The sequence below is a fragment of the Spea bombifrons genome, chromosome 7 (genome assembly GCF_027358695.1).
Source record: "Spea bombifrons isolate aSpeBom1 chromosome 7, aSpeBom1.2.pri, whole genome shotgun sequence".
Lineage (NCBI taxonomy): Eukaryota > Metazoa > Chordata > Amphibia > Anura > Pelobatidae > Spea > Spea bombifrons.
Window position 1 is genome coordinate 21,167,843 of NC_071093.1, and position 23,481 is coordinate 21,191,323.

The 23,481-nt window shown below is 43.0% G+C and overlaps 1 protein-coding gene across 2 annotated transcripts in view; it reads right to left on the reverse strand.

Annotated features, from left to right (window-relative positions):
* The window catches only part of POFUT2 (protein O-fucosyltransferase 2), a 67,690-nt gene extending 46,675 nt beyond the window's left edge, over window positions 1–21,015 (reverse strand). The window contains exons 1-2 of one of the 2 annotated variants that reach the window (XM_053472274.1): window positions 20,742–21,015; window positions 14,438–14,688 (exon numbers count right to left, since the gene is read on the reverse strand). In XM_053472274.1, the coding sequence (XP_053328249.1) occupies window positions 14,438–14,688; window positions 20,742–20,896 (406 nt within the window). In that variant the 5' untranslated portion in view covers window positions 20,897–21,015. Of the gene's footprint in view, window positions 1–14,437; window positions 14,689–20,474; window positions 20,680–20,741 lie in introns of those variants that run through there. The other variant, XM_053472275.1, reaches the window with a different exon arrangement.
* Between the last annotated feature and the right edge of the window lie 2,466 nt (window positions 21,016–23,481).

Below are 23,481 nucleotides of genomic sequence, written 5' to 3' on the forward strand. Positions count from 1 at the left end.
ATAAGGCGGTCATACTTACCCTTACGGTGGCTATGACCGGGGATACGATACATGAAGTGTTAGCCCGAATGCGTGATTTACAGGATATGGGGGATTGGAAGGAGCAGACGCCCAGACGATCTGACCCAGATGGGTCAAAGCCAGCAAGACCCCCCTGGCGAGGGACAGGGTCTGGGGATGTTGGAGGGGCTGATCGGGTGTCCCGGCGGGATATGTTTCAGGCTCTCCTTAAGGCGGGTGTAGCTAAGGATAAAATTGATGGTCGAGATACCGCAGAATTGTGGCGGTTGTACAAGCAGAAAGTGTTGTCAGCAAAAAAGGCTACCACACAGCCGGCTAAGGATAAGGGGCAGAGGGTAACTCCCTCGGCTCCTGTGGCAGAGTGGGAGGAATTTGAGTCGATTTATCCTTGGAAAGAATTGGTGGCAGCTGTAGCTACGACGGTACAGCAGCGACAGAAGTCAGTGAAACAGGAGGGGGAGGATTCTCTATAGGTAGCCAGCCAAGCCCCTGTGTGGATAAAACGGGATGACCGACCCTATGTAAATTTAAGTATTCATTGGAGGGGTGGGAATGTTCAAAGGGTTCCAGCCCTTATGGATACAGGGGCAGAGGCTACTTTAATATATGGGGATCCACGAAAATTTAAGGGGCCAAGAGTTAAAATTGCTGGCTTAGGAGGACAAGTGATTGAGGGTGTACAGGCAATGGTAGCTTTAAAAATAGGTAATTTACCGATAAAAAAGTATCAGGTGCTGATAGTACCAATCCCTGAATACATATTGGGCATAGATGTATTAAAGGGGATGACATTGAATCTGCAACAGGGAAAATACGCTTTTGGGGTCCGAAAAGTGGAGCTTCAGATGCGCCCTGTGTTGGTGGGAAAATTAAAGATGCCCCCTGTACATATACCCCCGGCCACAAAGATGGTGGCAATGAAACAATATCGAATTCCGGGGGGGCATAAGGAGATTAGTGAGACAATTAAAAATCTGGTGGATGTGGGAGTAATGCGACCCACAACCACGGCTTGGAATAATCCCGTGTGGCCGGTCTGAAAGAGTGACGGCTCATGGCGAATGACGGTGGATTATCGTGAACTTAATAAATATACACCACCGTTAACTGCTGCGGTCCCGGATACCATAACTATTGTAGAAGCAATCCAAAAACATGAAGGAACGTGGTATGCTGTGATTGATTTGGCGAATGCGTTCTTTACTATTCCAATTGAGGATCGGGCACAGGATCAATTTGCATTTACCTGGTTGGGACGGCAGTATACATTTACACGGTTACCACAAGGTTGGATACATAGTCCAACAATCTGTCACAGGATTGTGGCAGAGCATTTGGACGATTTTGCGCTTCCGAGCGGAATGCAATTTTTACATTATATCGATGATATATTGATTCAAGGGAGTAGTGAGGCTGCTGTGGATGAGCAGTTGAAATTGCTGCTTGCGCACATGCGAGGCAAAGGGTGGGAGATTAATGAGTCTAAGATTCAAGGACCGGCCCAGGTAGTTAAATTTCTGGGAGTTCAGTGGAATCGAGGGCATAGGGAAATTCTCCCGAAAGCACGACAAAAGATTTTACAATTTCCAACACCTAAGACCAAACAAGAGACACAAGCCTACATTGGCCTGTTTGGATATTGGAGGCAGCACATTCCACATTTGGGGCAATTGCTAGCCCCATTGTACAAAGTGACCCGGAAAAAGTATGAATTTACTTGGGGGGAAGAACAGCAAGTGGCGTTCGAGTTAGCGAAGGAAGCCATACAGCAGGCTGTAGATCTGTGGCCTGTACAGGACGGGAGTGTAGAGTTACACGTTTCTGTGCGTGATATGTACTGCAACTGGTCATTGTGGCAGAAACAAGGGGGGAAACGTGTTCCATTAGGCTTCTGGAATCGTAAACTGCCAGATGCAGGAGAGAAATATACTCCGTTTGAGCGACAGTTGCTTGCTTGTTATTGGGCGTTGGTGGATACTGAGCAACTAACTTTGGGGCACGAAGTGCTGCTACGTCCAGCCATCCCAATTATGCAGTGGGTGTTATCCAATCCCAAGACTAACCGGGTGGGGTACGCCCAGGAGCAAAGTATCATAAAATGGAAATGGTACATTTCAGAGCGTGCAAAGCAAGGTGAGAAAGGGGTGGCATCCCTCCAACGAGAGTGATGCTACAATATCTGGTAATATATTGATGTTTCATTCTATGTTATGCATGAGAGATAAATAAAGTATTGCATTTATTATCCTGATTTGGAGGTCAGTGAGCGCTTTGTGATACCTGCACTTTTCACGACACATCTGTTAGTGCAATACATAGGGGTATAAGGCATTCCAGAAATGCCCTATGCCCTAATTTAACACACACACACTTACTTACTTACCGGTGACTCCAATTTCCTGCTGTAGTGCCGGGGCAGCGAGTGGACGTCTCCTTCCGCTGCAGCCAGAAGGAGGTGGAGTTGGCAGCGGGGGTTTGTCTGCATCCGTCGCATATACCTTCCCCGGCTGTCAGAGATCAGAGTTCCCCGCACCGGTGCGGCACTGGTGCGAGGAACTCTGATCTCAGACCGTCGGGGAAGCTATGCGCGACGGACGCAGACAACCCCCGCTGCTAGCCACACCTCCTTCCGGCTATGGACTATGCAGAAAACGTCCATTTGAGGTCTGATTAGAAGACCTCTATTTGAGGTCTGATTAGAAGACGAGGGGTATTTTTCAGAGCATTTGCTCTGAAAAAAACCTCGTCTTATAATCGAGCAAATACGGTATATATTTTTTTTCACTGCTGATCAGTGTTCTGATCAACAGTATTTGACCCTAAGGTGTTAATTCTTTTTTTCCCTCAAATTGTGAGTGGGTGTTTAGTTAGTGGGGAATTTATTAGTTAGTGTGGAATTTATTAGGTAGGGATTAGGGTTAGGGTTTAGTCTAGGGTTAGGTAGGGCTATATAAAAAAAAAAAATATATATATATATATATATATATATATATATATATATATATTAGAGCTGAAACAACGAATCGATAAAATCGATAATCGATAACGGAAATCATCGATAACGATTTCCGTTATCGATTAATCGAGTGATCAATTCGTTGTTGGAGCACTCGGCTCCTTTTACTTACCTCCGCGAGCGTTCCCCGCTTCTGCTACACGCTCTGCAGTCTCCGCCTTCTTTTAGCTACGTGACGGATGTGACGCGTTCCGGAGGTAAGTATTCTTCATGTCTATGTGCACGGATCGCACAGAGCCACTCGCAAAGAGCGAATCGCTCTGTGCGAATGGAGCCACTCGCACAGAGCGGTTCGCTCTGTGCGAGTGGCTCCACTCGCACAGAGCGGTTCGCTCTGTGCGAGTGGCTCCACTCGCACAGAGCGGTTCGCTCTGTGCGAGTGGCTCCACTCGCACAGAGCGGTTCGCTCTGTGCGAGTGGCTCCATTCGCACAGAGCGGTTCGCTCTGTGCGAGTGGCTCCATTCGCACAGAGCGGTTCGCTCTGTGCGAGTGGCTCCATTCGCACAGAGCGGTTCGCTCTGTGCGAGTGGCTCCATTCGCACAGAGCGGTTCGCTCTGTGCGAGTGGCTCCATTCGCACAGAGCGGTTCGCTCTGTGCGAGTGGCTCCATTCGCACAGAGCGGTTCGTGAGTGTGGGTGCAGGGCAGAGTGGGGGTGGGGGTGCAGGGCAGAGTGGGGGTGGGGGTGCAGGGCAGAGTGGGGGTGGGGGGTGCAGGGCAGGAGACTGGGTGCAGGGCAGAGTGGGGGTGGGGATGCAGGGTGTGAGTGTGGGTGCAGAGCAGAGTGGGAGACTGGGTGCAGGGCAGAGTGGGGGTGGGGATGCAGGGCAGGGTGTGAGTGTGGGTGCAGGGCAGAGTGGGTGCAGGGCAGAGTGTGAGTGTGGGGGCAGGGCAGAATGTGGGGGCAGGGCTGGGTGCAGGGCAGAGTTAGAGACTGGGTGCAGGGGCACAGTGCAAAGTGCTGGGTGCAAAGTGCCAGTGCTGGGTGCAAAGTGCCAGGGCTGGGTGCAAAGTGCTGGGTGCAAAGTGCCAGGGCTGGGTGCAAAGTGCAAAGTGCTGGTGCAAAGTGCTGAATGCTGGGTGCAAAGTGCTGGATGCAAAGTGCCAGGGCTGGGGCAAAGTGCTGGGTGCAAAGTGCTGGGTGCAAAGTGCCAGGGCTGGGTGCAAAGTGCTGGGTGCAAAGTGCTGGGTGCAAAGTGCTGGGTGCAAAGTGCAAAGTGCTGGGGCAAAGTTTCTTGAACAGTAATAGTCCACCTCTTTTCAGAATGTTTGGGGTTATTTTGTTTCATAAATATTGTGTTTGGGTTCTTGTACTTTGAAAATATTGTTTTTTATTACATCATAACAAAATAAGAATGTTAATGTAAATTTTAAGTTGTTTTTTAACATCCAGTTCATTAAATTCTTTTAAATAAACGAAAAATTTGCATATTGTTTTTTTTATCCGATTAATCGATTAATCGAAAAAATAATCGGCCAACTAATCGATTATTAAAATAATCGTTAGTTGCAGCCCTAATATATATAAAAATATATGGATAGGTTTTATACAGTGGAAGAGGCATATAAAATTTTGGCGTCAGACTCTGACACTGCGTCAGATTTTGATGTGGGCCAGTTTACCATAGTGATGGGAAGTTCGGATCATTAAAGTGAATCGGATCATTTCGACTCGTTCACTGAAATGATCCGATTCATGATCCGAATCTTCGGATCACTCAGTGTGACTCACAGGAGTTACTGTTTTCCAGTAACTCCGTGCAGGCACACTAACGATTGGCCCCGCCCCTTTCATTACTCAATGAATCCTCCCCCCTGCCTACTCCAGTGATGTCAATGAAGGCAGAGAGTCATTCAAAGATTCGGATCTTACAGGGATCCGAATCTTACAGTGATCCGGATCACTGTAAGATCCGGATCTTTGAACGACTCTCTGCCTTCATTGGGATTCGAATCAGTCAGATAATATCACCATACTGTTATAAATAAATACATTAATAATCACTGCCCCCAGGATTTACATTCCCCTTTACCTGCAACTGCACCTTAAGCTAACTTTATTAAATTAATTAAATTAACCCTCACCATTAAATTAACCCTAAACACCCCATCAACCATGACTGCCTCTAAAATTAACCCTTAACACCCCATCAACCATGACTGCCCCTAAAATTAACCCTTAACACCCCATTAAGCATAACTGCCCCCAAATTAACCCTAAACACCCCATTAAGCATAACTGCCCCAAAATTAACCCTAAACACCCCATTAATCATAACTGCCCCCAAATTAACCATAAACACCTCATTAAGCATAACTGCCCCTAAATTAACACGAAAGACCCCATTAAGCATAACTGCCCCTAAATTAACCCTAAACACCCCGTTAAGCATAACTGCCCCTAAATTAACCCTGAACACCCCGTTAACCACAACTGCCCCTAAATTAACCCTAAACACCCCATTAACCACAACTGCCCCTAAATTAACCCTAAACACCCCATTAACCATAACTGCCCCTAAATTAACACTAAAGACCCCATCAACCATACCAATTTATTAGGTAATTTATCTGGAGTACATGCAATTAATTTAGGGGCAGTTATGGTTAATGGAGTATTTAGGGTTAATTTCAGAGGCCGTTATGGTTAATGGGGTCTTTAGGGTTAATTTCAGGGGCCATTATGGTTAATGGGATCTTTACGGTTAATTTCAGGGGCAGTTATGGTTGATGGGGTATAAGGGTTAATTTTATGCTGATGACTGAGGGTTAATTTAATTAATTTAATAAAGTTAACTGTAGGTGCAGTTATAGGTAAAGGGGGCAAACTCAGGGGAATCTAAATCCTGGGGGCAGTGTGAACATTATTAATGTATTTATTTATAAAAGTATGGTATCAGTAATATTCTCTGAATGATTCGAATCTCTGTAAGATTCGGATCCTTGTAAGATCCGGATCCCTGTAAGATTCGAATCATTCGACTCTTCGGATCATTCGACTCTTTGGATCATTTGAATCTTTGAACGACTCTCTGACTCTATGAGTCATCGTTCCTCTGTGAATTAATGAGCTGTAACCTGACCCCTGAGTCTGTGTCTGAGTGCTCTGCAGATGACTCACAGCTCTAGGATCAGGTTACAGCTGCATGATTCACAGACTGAACCGCTACAAATGAATCGTTCAGTCCACTGAACCGATTCATCCGGATCACTAAAAAGAATCGGATCAAATGAACGATTCGTTCATGATCCGGACATCACTAGTTTACCAGCAGCTCTCATGATGCTGCACCCCCAGTTAAAAGGAGCCGTGTTGCTTCAACTACTCCTGATCACTCTGATAAGTGGATCCCAGCATCTGGCACTTTCCCAGATACACCCCCCCCTTCACGGCCAATTCCGGCATTCATACGGATGTCACAGATTTTACCCCATGCCATTTTATGGAGCTGTTCATGAAGTTCACACCAAACTTATGGCGTGCAAGAAATCTAATGCAACATTTAAATTTATGTGTTAAAAACGCAATAAAATTAATTTTCCGTGAACTTTGGCAGAAATCAGTGAAGAAATGCCTGAAAACTGTCAAAATTACCCTAGTTGAAAACTTTGACTTGTCTACTGTTCATAAATGTTGGTGAACACAATTTGGTGTTTTTTTCTGCAGTTGCACATATTCTTTACAAAATATATTATAAAATCTAAAGCAACATATGCAAAAAAAACAACAAAAACTATAAATACCTCAAAATTTGGCAGCAATTGGTGATAAAATCCTTGTTTGAAAAGTATCAAAATGACCCTAGTTGTACACCTTCGCTTATCAACTGTTCATAAACATATAATTTTGGGGGGATAATCAGTATCTGTGACAACTATTGCAGTTATTAGCCTACCATGCCAAATTTGAAAAAAAAATACATTTTAAAAACATGATGCATGCCTTGCAATATTTGCCCTATACTGGTAAAAATAGATGAAAATCCTGTCCATATTGGGTGGTTTCCAAATCAGTACAAGTTAATGAATATATTTTGGATAATTTTTTCCCATTGGTTCAATGTGTGTACAATTTGTATGTATAAAAAACTGTAAAAAAATGTGCTTTTTCCATTTTGTCCCCATTGTTTCAAGTTTATTTCAAACAAAACAATGTACTACCCAGCTTAATATGGTTTCAAATTAAAGTCCTACTTGTGCTAAAAAAAAACAATATATGATTTGTGTGGGTGCACTAATTGAGAAGAGAGAAATTACAGTTGAAGAAAGACATAGCAAAAACACAAAAACGGCTCCGGTCTTTTAGCGCAACCTTAGTAACAAAAACCCGGTCCTGAAGGGGTTAATGTCTAAAACCTTGACAACAAAAGCGAGTACACCCCTAAGTGCCATGTTGAACTTCTAGTGACCAGTATGAGAGAGTGTGAGAGAAATAACACCAAATTTAACACAACCTCTCCCCATTCACACCTGAGGCCTTCTAACACTGAGTCACATGACACAGGGGAAATGGCTAATTGGGCCCAATTTGGGCCCTTAGGGGTGTACTCACTTTTGTTGCCAAGGTTTTAGATTATATATATATATATATATATATATATATATATATATATACATATATATATATATATATATATATATATATATATTAGGGCTGCAACTAACGATTATTTTCATAATCGATTAGTTGGCCGATTATTTTTTCGATTAATCGGATAAAAAAAAATGAATGTAAATTTTTCATTTATTTAAAATAATTTAATAAACAAATGATGTTAAATACAAACAGCAGAATAAAAAAAACTTTGATAAAATGCATTTCTTGTCTTTATTTCCCAACCAGCCCCCCCATTTATGCACATTTGAGCCCAGACATGCCACGCTGCCTCCCAGACATGCCACGCTGCTCTACCCCCGCATATGCCACTCCACTCTACCCCCGCATATGCCACTCCACTCTAACCCCGCATATGCCACTGTGGCCCCTGACATGCCTTATACCCCCTGATACACCACTCTGTCCTCCCCAGACATGCCACGCTGCCTTCCCCACATATGCCACTCCACTCTACCCCCAGATATGTCACTTCACTCTACTCCCAGATATGCCACTGTGGCCCCAGGTATGCCTTATACCCCCTGATACACCACTCTGTCCTCCCCAGACATGCCACACTGCCTCACAGACATGCCACACTGCCCTCCCAGACATGCCACACTGCCCTCCCCACATATGCCTTATATACCCTATATGCCTTATACCCCCAGATATGTCACTCCGTCCTCCTCAGGTATGCCATAGTGCCCTCACAGGATTTGCAGACTCGTTCACAGACACAATACTTTTATAAATAAGTACAGGGTTAATCTTCACTGCCCCCAGGATTTAGATTCCCCTCAGTCTGCCCCCCTTTACCTCTAACTGCGCCTTAAATTAACCTTATTAAATTAATTAAATTAAACCTCAGTCCTCAGCATTAAATTAATCCTGAAGACCCCATTAACCACAACTGCCCCTAAATTAACCCTGAAGACCCCATCAACCACAACTGCCCCTAAATTAACCCATTAACTATAACTGCCCCTAAATTAACCCTAAACACCCCATCAACCACAACTGCCCCTAAATTAACCATAAACACCCCATCAATCACCACTGCCCCTAAATTAACCCTAAACACCCCATTAACTATAACTGCCCCTAAGTTAACCCTAAACACCCCATTAACTATACCTGCCCCTAAGTTAACCCTAAACACCCCATTAACTATAACTGCCCCTAAGTTAACCCTAAACACCCCATTAATTATAACTGCCCCTAAATTAACCCTAAACACCCCATTAACTATAACTGCCCCTAAATTAACCCCCACCTCCCCTAACTTTCAGCAGCCCAAATATTAATTTTATACCCACAGTTAGATGAGTGTTACAGCCATGGCGATGCTAAGGAAATGGGCGGAGCCAATCGGCCGTTTGGCTCCGCGCCTTTCGTCCTCCCTGCAGTCCCTGCCAATTGGCCCCGCCCCTTTCTTTCTCCAGCAGCGATTGCAGGGAGGGACTGGAAAAAGGAAGTGGGCGGGCCAATCGGCAGTGACTGCAGGGAGGAACTGTAAGTAGCAACTGCTGCTGTGACTCCTGTGAGTAACACTAAACGGATTATAACACGAGGGGTATTTTTCAGAGCATTTGCTCTGAAAAAACCCTCATTTTATAATCGATAAAAATCGATTCAACTAATCGATAATGAAATTCGCTGCCACCGAATTTCATTATCGATTATCATCGATTTTATCGATTAGTTGTTGCAGCCCTAATATATATATATATATATATATATATATATATATATATATATATATATATATATATATATATATATATATATACACACACACACACACACACACACACACACACATAGGGGCAAAAAAGTATTTAGCCAGCCACCAATTGTGCAAGTTCTCCCACTTACAAAGATGAGAGAGGCCTGTAATTTTCACCATAGGTACACTTCAACCACGAGAGAAAGAATGAGACAACAAAGTCCATAAATCACATTGTCTGATTTTTAAAGAATTTATTTGCAAATTATGGTGGAAAATAAGTATTTGGTCAATAAAAAAAGTTCATATCAATACTTTGTTATATACCCTTTGTTGGCAATGACAGAGGTCAAACGTTTTCTGTAAATCTTCAAAAGGTTTTCACACACTGTTGCTGGTATTTTAGACAATTCCTCCATGCAGATCTCCTCTAGAGCAGTGATGTTTTGGGGCTGTCGCTGGGCAACACGGACTTTCAACTTCAAATGCTTCTTACAAAGCCACTCCTTCGTTGCCCAGGCGGTGTGTTTGGGATCATTGTCATGCTGAAAGACCCAGCCACATTTCATCTTCAATGCCCTTGCTGATGGAAGGAGGTTTTTACTCAAAAGCTCACGATACATGGCCCCATTCATTCTTTCCTTTACACGGATCAGTCGTCCTGGTCCCTTTGCAGAAAAACAGCCCCAAAGCATGATGTTTCCACCCCCATGCTTCACTGTAGGTATGATGTTGTTTGGATGCAACTCAGCATTCTTTCTCCTCCAAACACAACGAGTTGAGTTTCTACCAAAAAGTTCTACCTTGGTTTCATCTGACCATATGACATTCACCCAATCCTCTTCTGGATCATCCAAATGCTCTCTAGCAAACTTCAGACGGGCCCGGACATGTACTGGCTTAAGCAGGGGGACACGTCTGGCACTGCATGATTTGAGTCCCTGGCGGCATAGTGTGTTACTGATGGTAGCCTTTGTTACTTTGGTCCCAGCTCTCTGCAGGTCATTCACTAGTTCACCCCGTGTGGTTCTGGGATTTTTGCTCACCGTTCTTGTGATCATTTTGACACCACGGGGTGAGATCTTGCGTGGAGCCCCAGATCGAGGGAGATTATCAGTTGTCCTGTATGTCTTCCATTTTCGAATAATTGCTCCCACAGTTGATTTCTTCACACCAAACTGCTTGCCTATTGCAGATTCAGTCTTCCCAGCCTGGTGCAGGTCTTTGGTCTTGGCCATAGTGGGGTTTGGAGTGTGACTGTTTGAGGTTGTGGACAGGTGTCTTTTATACTGATAACAAGTTCAAACAGGTGCCATTAATACAGGTAACGAGCGGAGGACAGAGGAGACTCTTAAAGAAAATGTTACAGTTCTGTGAGAGCCAGATATCTTACTTGTTTGTAGGTGACCAAATACTTATTTTACCGAGGAATTTACCAATGAATTCATTAGAAATCCTACAATGTGATTTCCTGTATTCTTTCCCCCATTCTGTCTCTCATAGTTGAAGTGTACCTATGGTGAAAATTACAGGCCTCTCTCATCTTTGTAAGTGGGAGAACTTGCACAATTGGTTGACTAAATACTTTTTTGCCCCACTGTATATATTAGGGCTGCAACAACTAATTGATAAAATCAATATGAAAATCATTGCCAATGAATTTCATTATCGATTAGTTGAATCGGTTTTATCGATTATAACATGAGGGTTTTTTCAGAGCAAATGCTCAGAAAACGACCCCTCGCTTTATAATCCAACCTCAAATAGAGGTCGGATAACAACACTAAGATCCAGATCCCCCGCAGTGCTGCAGGGCACCCGGATCCTCCTCTCTAACAGCCGGGTGGAGAGCGGGGGTGTCTGTGCGATGAAGTTCGGATCTGATTCTTCAATGTCACTCACAGCAGTTACTACTTCCCAGTCCCTCCCTGCAGTCAATGTGAAGATTGGCTCCGCCCCTTTCTGCTTCCCAGTACCTCCCTGCGGTCACACTGTCGATTGGCCCCGTCCCTTTCCTTATAGCATCCACACTGCTCAGCAACTCATTTAACAGTAAGTATAAAATTAATATTTCGGCTGTTGAAAGTTAGCGGAGGTTGTGGTTAATGTAAGGGCAGTTATGGTTAATGGGGTCTTTAGGGTTCCTTTAATGCTGAGGACTGAGTGTTAATTTAATTCATTTAATAAGGTTGACTTAATAAGGTGCAGTTAGAGGTAAAGGGGTGCAAACTAAGGTGAATCTAAATCCTGGGGGCAGTGAAGATTAATCCTGTTTTTATTTATAAAAGGATAATTGTGTCAGTGTGCTGTGAACGAGTCTGTGAATCTACGAGGGCACTCAAACGAAACTTCGGGGCTGCAAGCGTAACTGCGTGTTATACGCATTCTGGCACTCAGTGTATCAGAGCAAAGCGCCAGTGCTACACACCAGACTGCGCGGGTGATGTCACTGAAGTACTGCGATTGTTCCGGCATGTAGTAATGAGTCAGAGACGGACCACAGAGGAGGCAGAATGGAGGTGCGTGTAACACGCCGATGCGTGTAATACGCAAATAAATACAGTAGGGCTGCGACAACTAAATCGATAAAATCGATAATCGATAATGAAAATCGTTGCCAACGAATTTCATTAGCGATTAGTTGAATCGATTTTTATTGATCATAAAATGAGGGGTTTTTCCAGAGCAAACACTCTGAAAAATACCCCTCGTTTTATAATCAGTTTGTGACTCACAGCAGCAGCTCCTACTTACCAGTCCCTCCTTGTAATCACTGTGACAACTGGCCCCGCCCCTTCCTTATGCCAGAACCACATGGCTGTGACACTCATCTAACTGTAAGTATAAAATTAATATTTGGGCTGCTGAAAGTTAGGGGAGGTGGGGGTTAATTTATGGGCAGTTATGGTTAATGGGGTGTTTGGGGTTAATTTAGGGGCAGCTATGGTTAACGGGGTGTTTAAGGTTAATTTAGGGGCAGTTATGGTTAATAGGGTGTTTAGGGTTAATTTAGGGGCAGCTATGGTTAATGGGGTGTTTAGGGTTAATTGAGGAGCAGCTGTGGTTAATGGGGTGTTTGGGGTTAATTTAGGGTCAGTTATGGTTAATGGTGTGTTTAGGGTTAATTTAGGGGCTGTTGTGGTTGATGGGGTCTTTAGGATTAATTTAGGGGATGCTGTGGTTAATGGGGTGTTTAGGGTTAATTCAGGGGCAGTTATGGTTAACGGGGTGTTTAAAGTTAATTTAGGGTAGTTGTGTTTGATGGGGTATTTAGAGTTAATTTAGGGGTAGTTATGGTTAATGGGGTATTTAGGGTTAATTTAATGATGAGGACTGAGGGTTAATTTAATAAAGTTAACTTAAGGTGCAGTTAGAAATAAAGGGGGGCAAACTAAGGGGAATCTAAATCCTGGGGGCAGTGAAGATTAACCCAGTACTTGTTTATAAAAGTATCGTGTCAGTGTGATGCGAACGGGTCTGTGACTCTATGAGGGGACTATGAGATATCTGGGGGGGTTCAAGGCATATCTGGGGAGGACGGAGAGACATATCTGGGGGTATAAGGCATATAGGGTATATAAGGCATTTGTGGGGAGGGCAGTGTGGCATGTCTGGGGAGGACAGAGTGGTGTATCAGGGTGTATAAGGCATATCTGGGGCCACAGTGGCATATCTGGGGGTAGAGTGCAGTGGCATATCTGGGGAGGGCAGCGTGGCATGTCTGGGAGGCAGTGTGGCATGTCTGGGGAGGATGGAGTGGTGTATCAGGGGGTATAAGGCGTATCAGGCACAGTGGCATATGTGGGAGGCAGCGTGGCATATGTGGGAGGCAGCGTGGCATGTCTGGGCTCAAATGTGTATAAATTGGGGGGGCTGGTTGGGAAATAAAGACAAGAAATGCATTTTATCAAAGTTTTTTTATTCTGCTGTTTGTATTTAACATCATTTGTTTATCAAATTATTTTAAATAAATGAAAAATTTACATTCATTTTTTTATCCGATTAAAAATAATATCGAACAAACAATCGGCCAACTAATCGATTATGAAAATAATCGTTAGTCGCAGCCCTAAAATACAGTATATATATTTAATATAGCAATCACACTCCCATAATGCACCAGCAGCCAATACATGCTGAAACCTGGCTTGCTGGCCCCCTCGTGTATTGATGCTGCCAGCAGCATGAGGTCTGCACATGACTTACAGCCTCCCTGTCCTTTAAAGTTATTTTAAAGAAAAGAAAAAATACATATTAGGGAAATACTAAAACAGTATTTTATCTAATGAACAGGAATACATGTATTTTAACATTTTTGGTATCTATTATGCAGTTAGGCAGAATATGTATACAAAAAATACGTATACAAAACAGAAATTTGGATAACCAATAGCCATTTTAAGGTCCCCCCTTAATTCATAATGCACCTTACTTATAGATATTCCCTTCTGCCCCCCTGATATGCCACTTGGTGCCCCAGAGATGCTTTATGCCCCCTAGAAATGCCACTCTGCCCCCAGACTTACTAATGCACCCCCAGACTCCCTGGTGTCTAGCGGGCCAGCCGGTGGACGTCTGCACGATGCACACAGACAACCTCTGCTGCCAGCACTTCCACCAGGGCATCTATATTGGAGCACCAGGAGGTTGTGACACGCCGGTGCTCTGTTATAGAAGCCCCTTCGGAAGTGCCGGCAGCGGAGGTTGTCTACGCGCATCGTGCAGACATCCACTGGCTGCCGGAGAGAAATATCCAGGTCCCCCGCAACGCTGCAGAGGAACTGGATCCTAAACCTGCTGAAAAAAACACCCGCTCAGGCAATACGAACTACACATCCCTGCACTAAACCTGGATTACAGGCTTAAGGGGGGAGTGTGGCCTACATTAGGGCAAATACTGTATATAAAGAAGTATTACTTTACGAAGATGAAGGTAGATAAATGGAACAGCCTCCCATGAGAAGTGGCAGAGGCTACAGCAGTGAAAGAATTTTAAACATGCAGGCAGACTAGATAGGACGAATGGTTCTTCTGGGACTGGGTATCTGCAGTGAAACTGTTCATTTCTATTTACCTGCTATGAAATCTTCATACTCAATGACAGGGATGTTTTGGTTTAGACATTCAAGATCAAAGAATTCAGCCCAAGGTATGCGAACCTGGTGGATGTTAGGGCTCTGCCAATGATACAGGCGACCCCAGGGAGGAAGTACTAGCACCCAGTTTGAATGCTTGAGTAAGGTTTTAAGAAGGGAGGCCATGCGGATATATACATCTCTGCGCAAATTGAAACCTTCTGGTGGATTCACATCATATAACAAGTACCTAGAACAAAAAGGAAAGATAGGCATATTATTCAAACAAATCATGGTGCAAAATATTACAATACTAATTATATATATATATATATATATATACACACACACACACACACACACACACACACACCATTACATAAGTTTTGGTGAGCAGGGCCGGACTGGGACTGAAAAGCAGCCCTGGAAAAATTTGGAGACCAGCCCCATATAGTTTATCTCACGGTCGCGCTCTTTAACCACACGCACCCCTTATACATACCCGACTCACACTATTCGCCATTCTTTTTATCTCATTATTTGCATTAAAATGCCAGAAAGCAAAAGTGTTAAAAGGCCCTAATAAATGAAATACATTACACATAATGGGATCAAAACATTTACTACTGCGAACATTTTAGATGAAAAAGTTCAGTGGAACAAAACAGTGATCACATTATTCTTCACGATATTCTGGTAAGAAACTTTTGTTTCTTTATTAATTCATGTAGACTATTTTTTTCATATTTAATATAAGCTATGATTGAGACATGTTTTTGTTTTTTTTCCTTTTATTTGCCAACCTACCCCCGAGTTATGCACATCTGCCCCCAAGGCTTGCCACTCTGCCCCCCTGATATGCCTTCTAACCCCCTATATGCCACTCTGCCTCCAGAAATGCCTTATACCCCCTATATGCCACTCTGTCCCATGATATGCCTTTTAACCCCCTGTATGCCACTCTGCCATATAGGGGTCAAAAGGCATATCATGGGACAGAGTGGCATATAGTGGGTATAAGGCATTTCTGGAGGCAGAGTGGCATAAAGGGGGTTAAAAGGCATATCATGGGGCACTCTGCCTCCAGAAAAGCCTTATGCCCTCCTATATGCCACTCTGCCTCCCCGATATGCTTTATACCCTCCTATATGCCACTCTGCCCCGTGATATGCCTTTTAACCCCCCTTTTGCCACTATACCTCCAGATATGCCTTTTGACCTCCTCTATGTCACTCTGCATCCAGAAATGCCTTATACCCCTATATGCCACTCTGTCTCATGATATGCCTTCTAACCTCCTATATGCCACTCTGCCATATAGGGGGTTAAAAGGCATATCATGGGACAGAGTGGCATATAGGGGGTATAAGGCATTTCTGGAGGCAGAGTGGCATAAAGGGGGTTAAAAGGCATATCATGGGGCACTCTGCCTCGAGAAAAGCCTTATGCCCTCCTATATGCCACTCTGCCTCCCCGATATGCTTTATACCCTCCTATATGCCACTCTGCCCCGTGATATGCCTTTTAATCCCCCTTTTGCCACTATACCTCCAGATAAGCCTTTTGACCTCCTCTATGTCACTCTGCATCCAGAAATGCCTTATACCCCTATATGCCACTCTGTCTCATGATATGCCTTCTAACCTCCTATATGCCACTCTGCCATATAGGGGGTTAAAAGGCATATCATGGGACGGAGTGGCATATAGGGGGTATAAGGCATTTCTGGAGGCAGAGTGGCATAAAGGGGGTTAAAAGGCATATCATGGGGCACTCTGCCTCCAGAAAAGCCTTATGCCCCCCTATATGCCACTCGGTCCCATGATATGCCTTTTAACCCCCATATGCCACTCTGCCTCCCTGATATGCCTCAACCCTCCTATATGCCCCTCTGCCCCGTGTTATGCCTTTAACCCCCATTTTGCCACTATACCTCCAGATATGCCTTTTGACCTCCTATATGTCACTCTGCATCCAGAAATGCCTTATACCCCTATATGCCACTCTGTCCCATGATATGCCTTTTAACCCCCTATATGGCAGAGTGGCATATAGGGGGTTAGAAGGCATATCATGGGACAGAGTGGCATATATGGGTATAAGGCATTTCTGGAGGCAGAGTGGCATAAAGGGGGTTAAAAGGCATATCATGGGGCACTCTGCCTCCAAAAAAGCCTTATGTTCCCCTATATGCCACTCTGTCCCATCATATGCCTTTTAATCCCCTATATGTCACTCTGCATCCAGAAATGCCTTATACCCATATATGCCACTCTGGCATATAGGGGGTTAAAAGGCATGTCATGGGACAGAGTGGCATATAGGGGGGTAAAAGGCATTTCTGGAGGCAGAGTGGCATATAGGGGGACACACTTACATACACACACATGCCGATTTCATTCAAAAAAATATTATACATTTTGTACAAAAAAAATACATTACTTTACTCACCTTCTACTTCTCTTGACTTCCGTCCTCTGATAGCCGCACACTGTTCTCTTCTCTCTCCTGACAGGATGTCACTGACCTGACATCCGGTGCTGCAGCAGTCTAAGTGCGAGGGGCGGAGCTTCCACCCCTCACGCTGCTCCCATCATTATGCAGCCATCAGACTGCTGGGAATGTAGTCTAAACGGCCGGTGCGTGCTGATGCCCCCGGCCGGAGCTACTTTAACACTTTTTTTTTATTTATATGGTAAGCAGGATCGGCTCGCCATATAAAGTAAAAAAAAAGTATTAAAGCAGAGGCGGCCGGCGGCATCAGCACGCATTGGCCGTTCAGATTACATTCCCAGCAATCTGATGGCTGCATAGTGATGGGAGCAGCGTGAGGGGTGAAAAGTCAGTGCGAGGGGGCGGAGCTTTCACCGCTCACGCTGCTCCCATCACTAAGCGGCCATCGCACACGGCTGCTGGGTGCCGATGCGGCCGGCCGGCGATACTGTAATACATTTTTAAAATTTAATATGGCAAGCCGGACCAGCTTGCCATATTAAATTAAGAAAAAAGTATTATAGTAGCGCCGGCCGGCCGCATCAGCACCCAGCGGCCGCTCAGGTCCCAGCCCGCCCCTGGTCCCAGCCCACGGACCTGCCGGCCCACCGGGAAATTTCCCGGTATCCCGGTGGGCCAGTCCGGCCCTGTTGGTGAGTAAAGGTGATGGAAAACTCTTACACTTAAAGTTAAGTTCCATCACCTTTACCCACCATAACTTATGTAATGGTATTCCTTGGTTACCCCAAGCATCAAGTATTAAGCCAGTATCACAACCTCATGCTGACGAGTCCCATTAAGGACGAAACAGCGGTCCATGAGTAGTGATCTGGCTATTGCACCTCTTACCCGAGTTTTATCTAAAGGCTGTCTTGTACAGCGGGAAATTACTTTCAAGGGATCCATGTATTAAGTGGATATAGAGGCAAAAGGTGATTATTGTTTTTTTTTTTTATTCAATATACTTTCATTTCATCACCAGACAGCATTGCCCCAGTTTCCTTAAGCCAACCCTGACACCCAAGACATTCCCATACAAAAAATACAGAAAACATGTAGAGATGCAACTAACGATTATTTTTTCGATTAATCGGATAAAAAAATACGTAAATTTTTCATTTATTTAAAATAACTGGATGTTAAAAACAAACGTCAGAATAAAAAAAAAACTGATAAAAATGCATGCACATATGAGCCCAGGCCTGCCACACTGCCTCCCAGATGTGCCTTATATACCCTATATGCCTTTTACCCCCAGATATGTCACTCCGTACTCCCAAGATATGCCTTATACCCCCAGATATGCCATAGTGTCCTCAGACTCGTAGATTCACAGACTTGTTCTCAGACACAATACTTTTATAAATAAATAGATTATTAATCTTCACTGCCCCATGATTTAGATTCCCCCTAGTTTGCCCCCTTTTACCTCTAACAGCACCTTAAGTTAACCTTATTAAATTAACTCTCAGTCCTCAGCATCAAATTAACCCTAAAGACCCCATCAACCATAACTGCCTCCTAAATTAACCCTAACAACCCCATCAACCATAACTGCCCCTAAGTTAACCCTGAAGGCCCTATTAACCATAACTGCCCCTAAATTAACCCTAAACACCCCCATCAACCATAACTGCCCCTAAATTAACCCTAAACACCACCATCAACCATAACTGCCCCTAAATTAACACCGAAGACCCCATCAACCATAACTGCTCCTATATTAACCCTGAAGACCCCATCAACCATAACTGGCCTTAAATTAACCCTAAGCACCCCATCAACCACTGCCCCTAAATTAACCCTAATGACCCCATCAACCATAACTGCCCCTAAGTTAACCCTGAAGATCTCATTAACCATAACTGCCCCTAAATTAACCCTGAAGAACCCAACCATAACTGCCCCTAAATTAACCCTAAACACCCCATAAAAACTGCCCCTAAATTAACCCTAAACACCTCATCAACCATAACTCCCCCTAAATTAACCCTAAACACCCCATCAACCCTAACAACCCTATTAACCATAACTGCCCCTAAACTGGCAATGATTTTCATTATCGATTATTATTGATTTTATCAATTAGTTGTTGCAACCCTAAAAACATGCTTCCCCCAGAAGCACTACCGTAAATCATAACACTACTTTAGAGAACCCAAATCTTGTGAAGACTTTATTCACTATAAATCTGCTATGCTCTTACAACTCTGAACTCTTGGTAAACCCCCATATTGGTCCAATAGCACATACAATAACAAACTGGTACAAAGGAGAAGAGCCCAGCTTTCTAATCACAGTGTGATTAGTAAACATAAATTAAAAAATAAAAAAAAAATAAGAAGAAGAAGAAGAAGAAAAAAAAAATAGTAAAATGTAAAAATAATTTCCCACTTTCACCATCAGGGGAACCTTCAAGTTCCAAAAAAATGTAAAAAAAAAAATAAAAATTAAAAAGGTAAAAAATAAATTATATATATATATATATATATATATATATATATATATATAAAATATTTTTGTGAGCAAGTCCTAAAATTAGCACATTAGCTTAAAACAATTCTCGCATGGAAAGAGATAAAAAATACTGGCATATTGAGTGCCCATGGGGTGTCTACTTTCAAAAATATATGATTTGATGGGGTAAATTGAATTGGCCCACACGGGGGGAGGAATGGCCAAACATCTAATTTCCAATTAGAAAAATGCACACGTCCCAAATGTGGCCTTTTAGTTCCCAAAAAACTCGACACTGTACTCAGGAGATGTTGCTGAACACATATTGGGGTGTCATGTGACAGCGACATATAACAGGAGCTGTAAATTCATACATAACATAGGTGTGTGGGGAAAATACACAAAAAATACTACTGCAAACTTTGAAAAAATGCTGGTGGTAAAATGTGTGCATGCAAAGAGTTAAAATACCAGCATTTTAAATACCCTGGGGTGTCTAGTTTTCAAAAATATATGATTTGATGGGGTAAATTGCATTGGCTGGCTTCAAAGATACCCAAAATGGCACATGGGGGAAGAATTACCCGATTTGTAAAAAATGGTTTTGAAATAGCAAAAGTTACCTGTACTTATTGCCCCATAACATGCAGAAAAAAGCAAAAAAACATTGGGTATTTCTAAACTCAGGACGAATAGTAGAATCTATTTAGCAGGTTTTTTCATTACCTTTTATAGAAGAGTAAAAGATTTCTCAACAAAAAGTTAGAAAAAGTAATTTTTTTCTAAATTTTTCACCATACTTTATTACTTTTTTAATAGTAAATAATATCATACAATCAAAACAAGGTCATCTAATAGAAAGCCCTTCTTGTCCTGAAAAAACCCCCAATATATAACTTGTGTGGGTACAGTAAACAGGAAACAAGAAAATTACAGCTAATCATGCCTTTGTCACGAAGGGGTTAAAGTAAATATGGCGACTGTTGTGTCCATTTAAAGTAAAAGAAACCCAGTAAAATGAAGCATTACAATAATACATAATTGAGTCTTCTGTAAATACATTGACAACAGCGATTTTGAACTTACCTTTTGAAAGCTCAATTTGCTTAGGAATTTCAGCTTTAAGTAATTCACAAACCTTTAAAGTGCAGAGACGCACGACTATACAAGGGTAATAAATAATTTCATATTGAAAGTACGCAGAATGCTTGCCAAGAAAAAGTAAATCAGGTTGACAACATAAAATACTCGTGCAACATTAAGTCAGATATATTAACTGATCTGGGCGACGACCGATTTATATGTGGGATTAGGGGCCCTATGGAAAAGTGCCACGTTCCAGCTCGCACCCACCTCCTTTGTTCGGCTGCAGCCCCGACACGCAGAGAACACGCTGATTGTCCAGGGCTAAACTCTCCTTCGCAACACCAGGCCTGGGTAAAGATCAAGGCGAAGAGACAAAAACCTGAGAAGAGAAGAGACCAGACCGGATGAGACTCTACAGCCATATCCCAGATCAGCTCTGCAGGCTACGTTGCCGCAGCCCCTGGCATTCCTTTCTCTATTGAAGCTCCGGCAGTACGTTGTCATGGCTGGCTTCAGCGTTGACGGTTTCCGTTCTTCCGGAAGGTGTCGAGTTGCCATTACCATACGAGCTACAGCACGCCGTATTTTTATTTTTTGTCATCTAAACAGTGCTTCATTTACAAAGGATAAATTTTCTCGTATATCGCGTGATAAGCATTTCTTTGCCAGGCAGTGTACCAAATTAAAATGTGTACAGACCAAAGAAAACCATTGGGATTACCGGTATATACAAAAGCGATGTTGCTCTCTTAGGGTAGTAAAGAGTCTTATCACAAAGAAAACACATTTTGCAGTTGGCAATTAATTTTTTTAAACGGCAAACACAAATCCATGAGGTGTATATTTCTGAAAAAGCCATCTAGGCTATTTTACAAGGATAATACTGAAGCCTGCTTATTAACCCCTTCAATCCCAGGGGTTTTTGGTACCTCAAAGCCCGGAGCAATTTTGCCATTTTTGCGCTATGTTGGTTCAGCGATTATTCACTTTTCCTGTGAATAGTGTACCCATGTAAACTATATATTGTTTTTTTCAAGGAAAGAAAGAGCTTTCTTTTGATACCATAGTTGGAGGATTAGCTGAAAATTTAGAATTCGAAATTTAGTAAAAACTAGCAAAAAATCGAAAGATTCACCTAATTTTTTTAAATTTTCCCTCTGAATCCTCACAAAATTAGGTAAAGTGACAGAAAATTCCATCCAAATTTATCAATTCAGGTGTCCTGATTTCAGAAATACCTAATTTATATAGAATTTTCATACTTTTCCAGCACATAAAGCCAACATACCATAAGGTGTACATTACTTTATACAAAGCCGTAAAATTTTTACATTAGGTATGATGGGACTGTAACTCTAATTTTAAACAAATAAAACAAAAACACCCACAAAGTTATATATTTCTGTAAAGCAGACAATCCAGGCTATCCTATCAGGGGTATTTGGGCATTCTACATGCAGGTATTCGGTCACCAATCACTGTCAAAAGTGGCCACAGAAATTAGTTCCTGCACTTTTTTCAACAACGCGTCTTAGTATTTTGTTCTTCTTATTATTATTCTTAGGATTTTTTGTACAGGGTATGTGTTACGGCAAAGAAATCTATCCTTAATTGTTCAGCTGCCTTTCCTGATTACGGAAATACCCCACATGCCTAGTGGTTTTTTGTGGTTTTCTGGACATTACAGGGCACAAACGGGACCATGCGCGTTATAGATTCCAAACGTGAAATTTTCACATTTTGCTTTAGTAGACCTATGTTTCATTTGGGACTGTTTAGCACCCCCTAATTATAAATACCCCCATAAAAGTATATACCGTATTTGCTCGATTATAAGACAAGGTTTTTTCCAGAGCAAATGCTCTGAAAAATACCCCTCGTCTTATAATCGGGGTCGTCTTCTAATCAGACCCCAAAAAAATGGCTGGGGCCATGCTGCTTACCGGTCGCGAGCAGCGTCTCTTCCGTTAGAAGCAGGAGGACAGGAAGCTTGTAGCTTCCTCACAGAACTCTATCTCCCCCTCCCTCCTCTGGGGGCGGGGCCAGAGAAGTTGCTGGTACAGCCGGTCCCCTGCAGAAGTCTTCGAGTGAGAGATCTGCAGTTCAGGTAAGGGGGTGGGGGAGGGTTTTTGGGTAAGTATGTGTGATTAATGTGTGAAGTATGTGTGATTCATGGAATGAATGAGTATTTAAATGTTTGTGAATGTGTGTTTGTGTGTGATAGCATGGATGTGTAAGGGGGGTGGGGGTTGTAGCATGGCATAGGGAGGCTGTAATCCCACTACTATCATCCCCAGGTTCCAGCATGTACTGGCTGCCTTGGCTTGATAGGAGTGTGATTGCTGTTAGCAGCAATCACACTCCTATCAAGCCAAGGCAGCCAGTACATGCTGGGTTAAAAGGCATATCATGGGGCTGAGTGGCATATAGGGGGTTAAAATGCATTTCTGGACCTCCAGAAATGCATTTTAACCCCCTATATGCCACTCAGCCCCATGATATGCATATATACCTCCAGAAATGCATTTTAACCCCCTATATGCCACTCAGCCCCATGATATGCCTTTTAACCCCCTATATGCCAGAGTGGCATATAGGGGTATAAGGCATATCATGGGGCAGAGTGGCAAATAGGGGGGGTATAAAGCATTTCTGGGGGCAGAGTGGCATAACTGGGGGGGGCAGGTTGGCAAATAAAAGGAAATTTAAAAAATATATTTACATGAATTAATATTTACTGGTAAAACTTTTTTTCCTATAGGGTCGTCTTATATTCAGGCTTTTTGTTTTTTTCCTAAATTAATATTTTGATTTTGGGGGGTCGTCTTATAATCGGGGTCGTCTTATAATCGAGCAAATACGGTATTTCCCTAAAGCAGACAACCCAGAGTATCTCATCAAGAGCATTTGGACAATTTTCATGCAACCATGTGGCCGCTAATCACTGCCAAAGTCAGCCATTGCAATAATTTCATGCGCTTTTTTGCCAACACATCTGTGTTGCTGA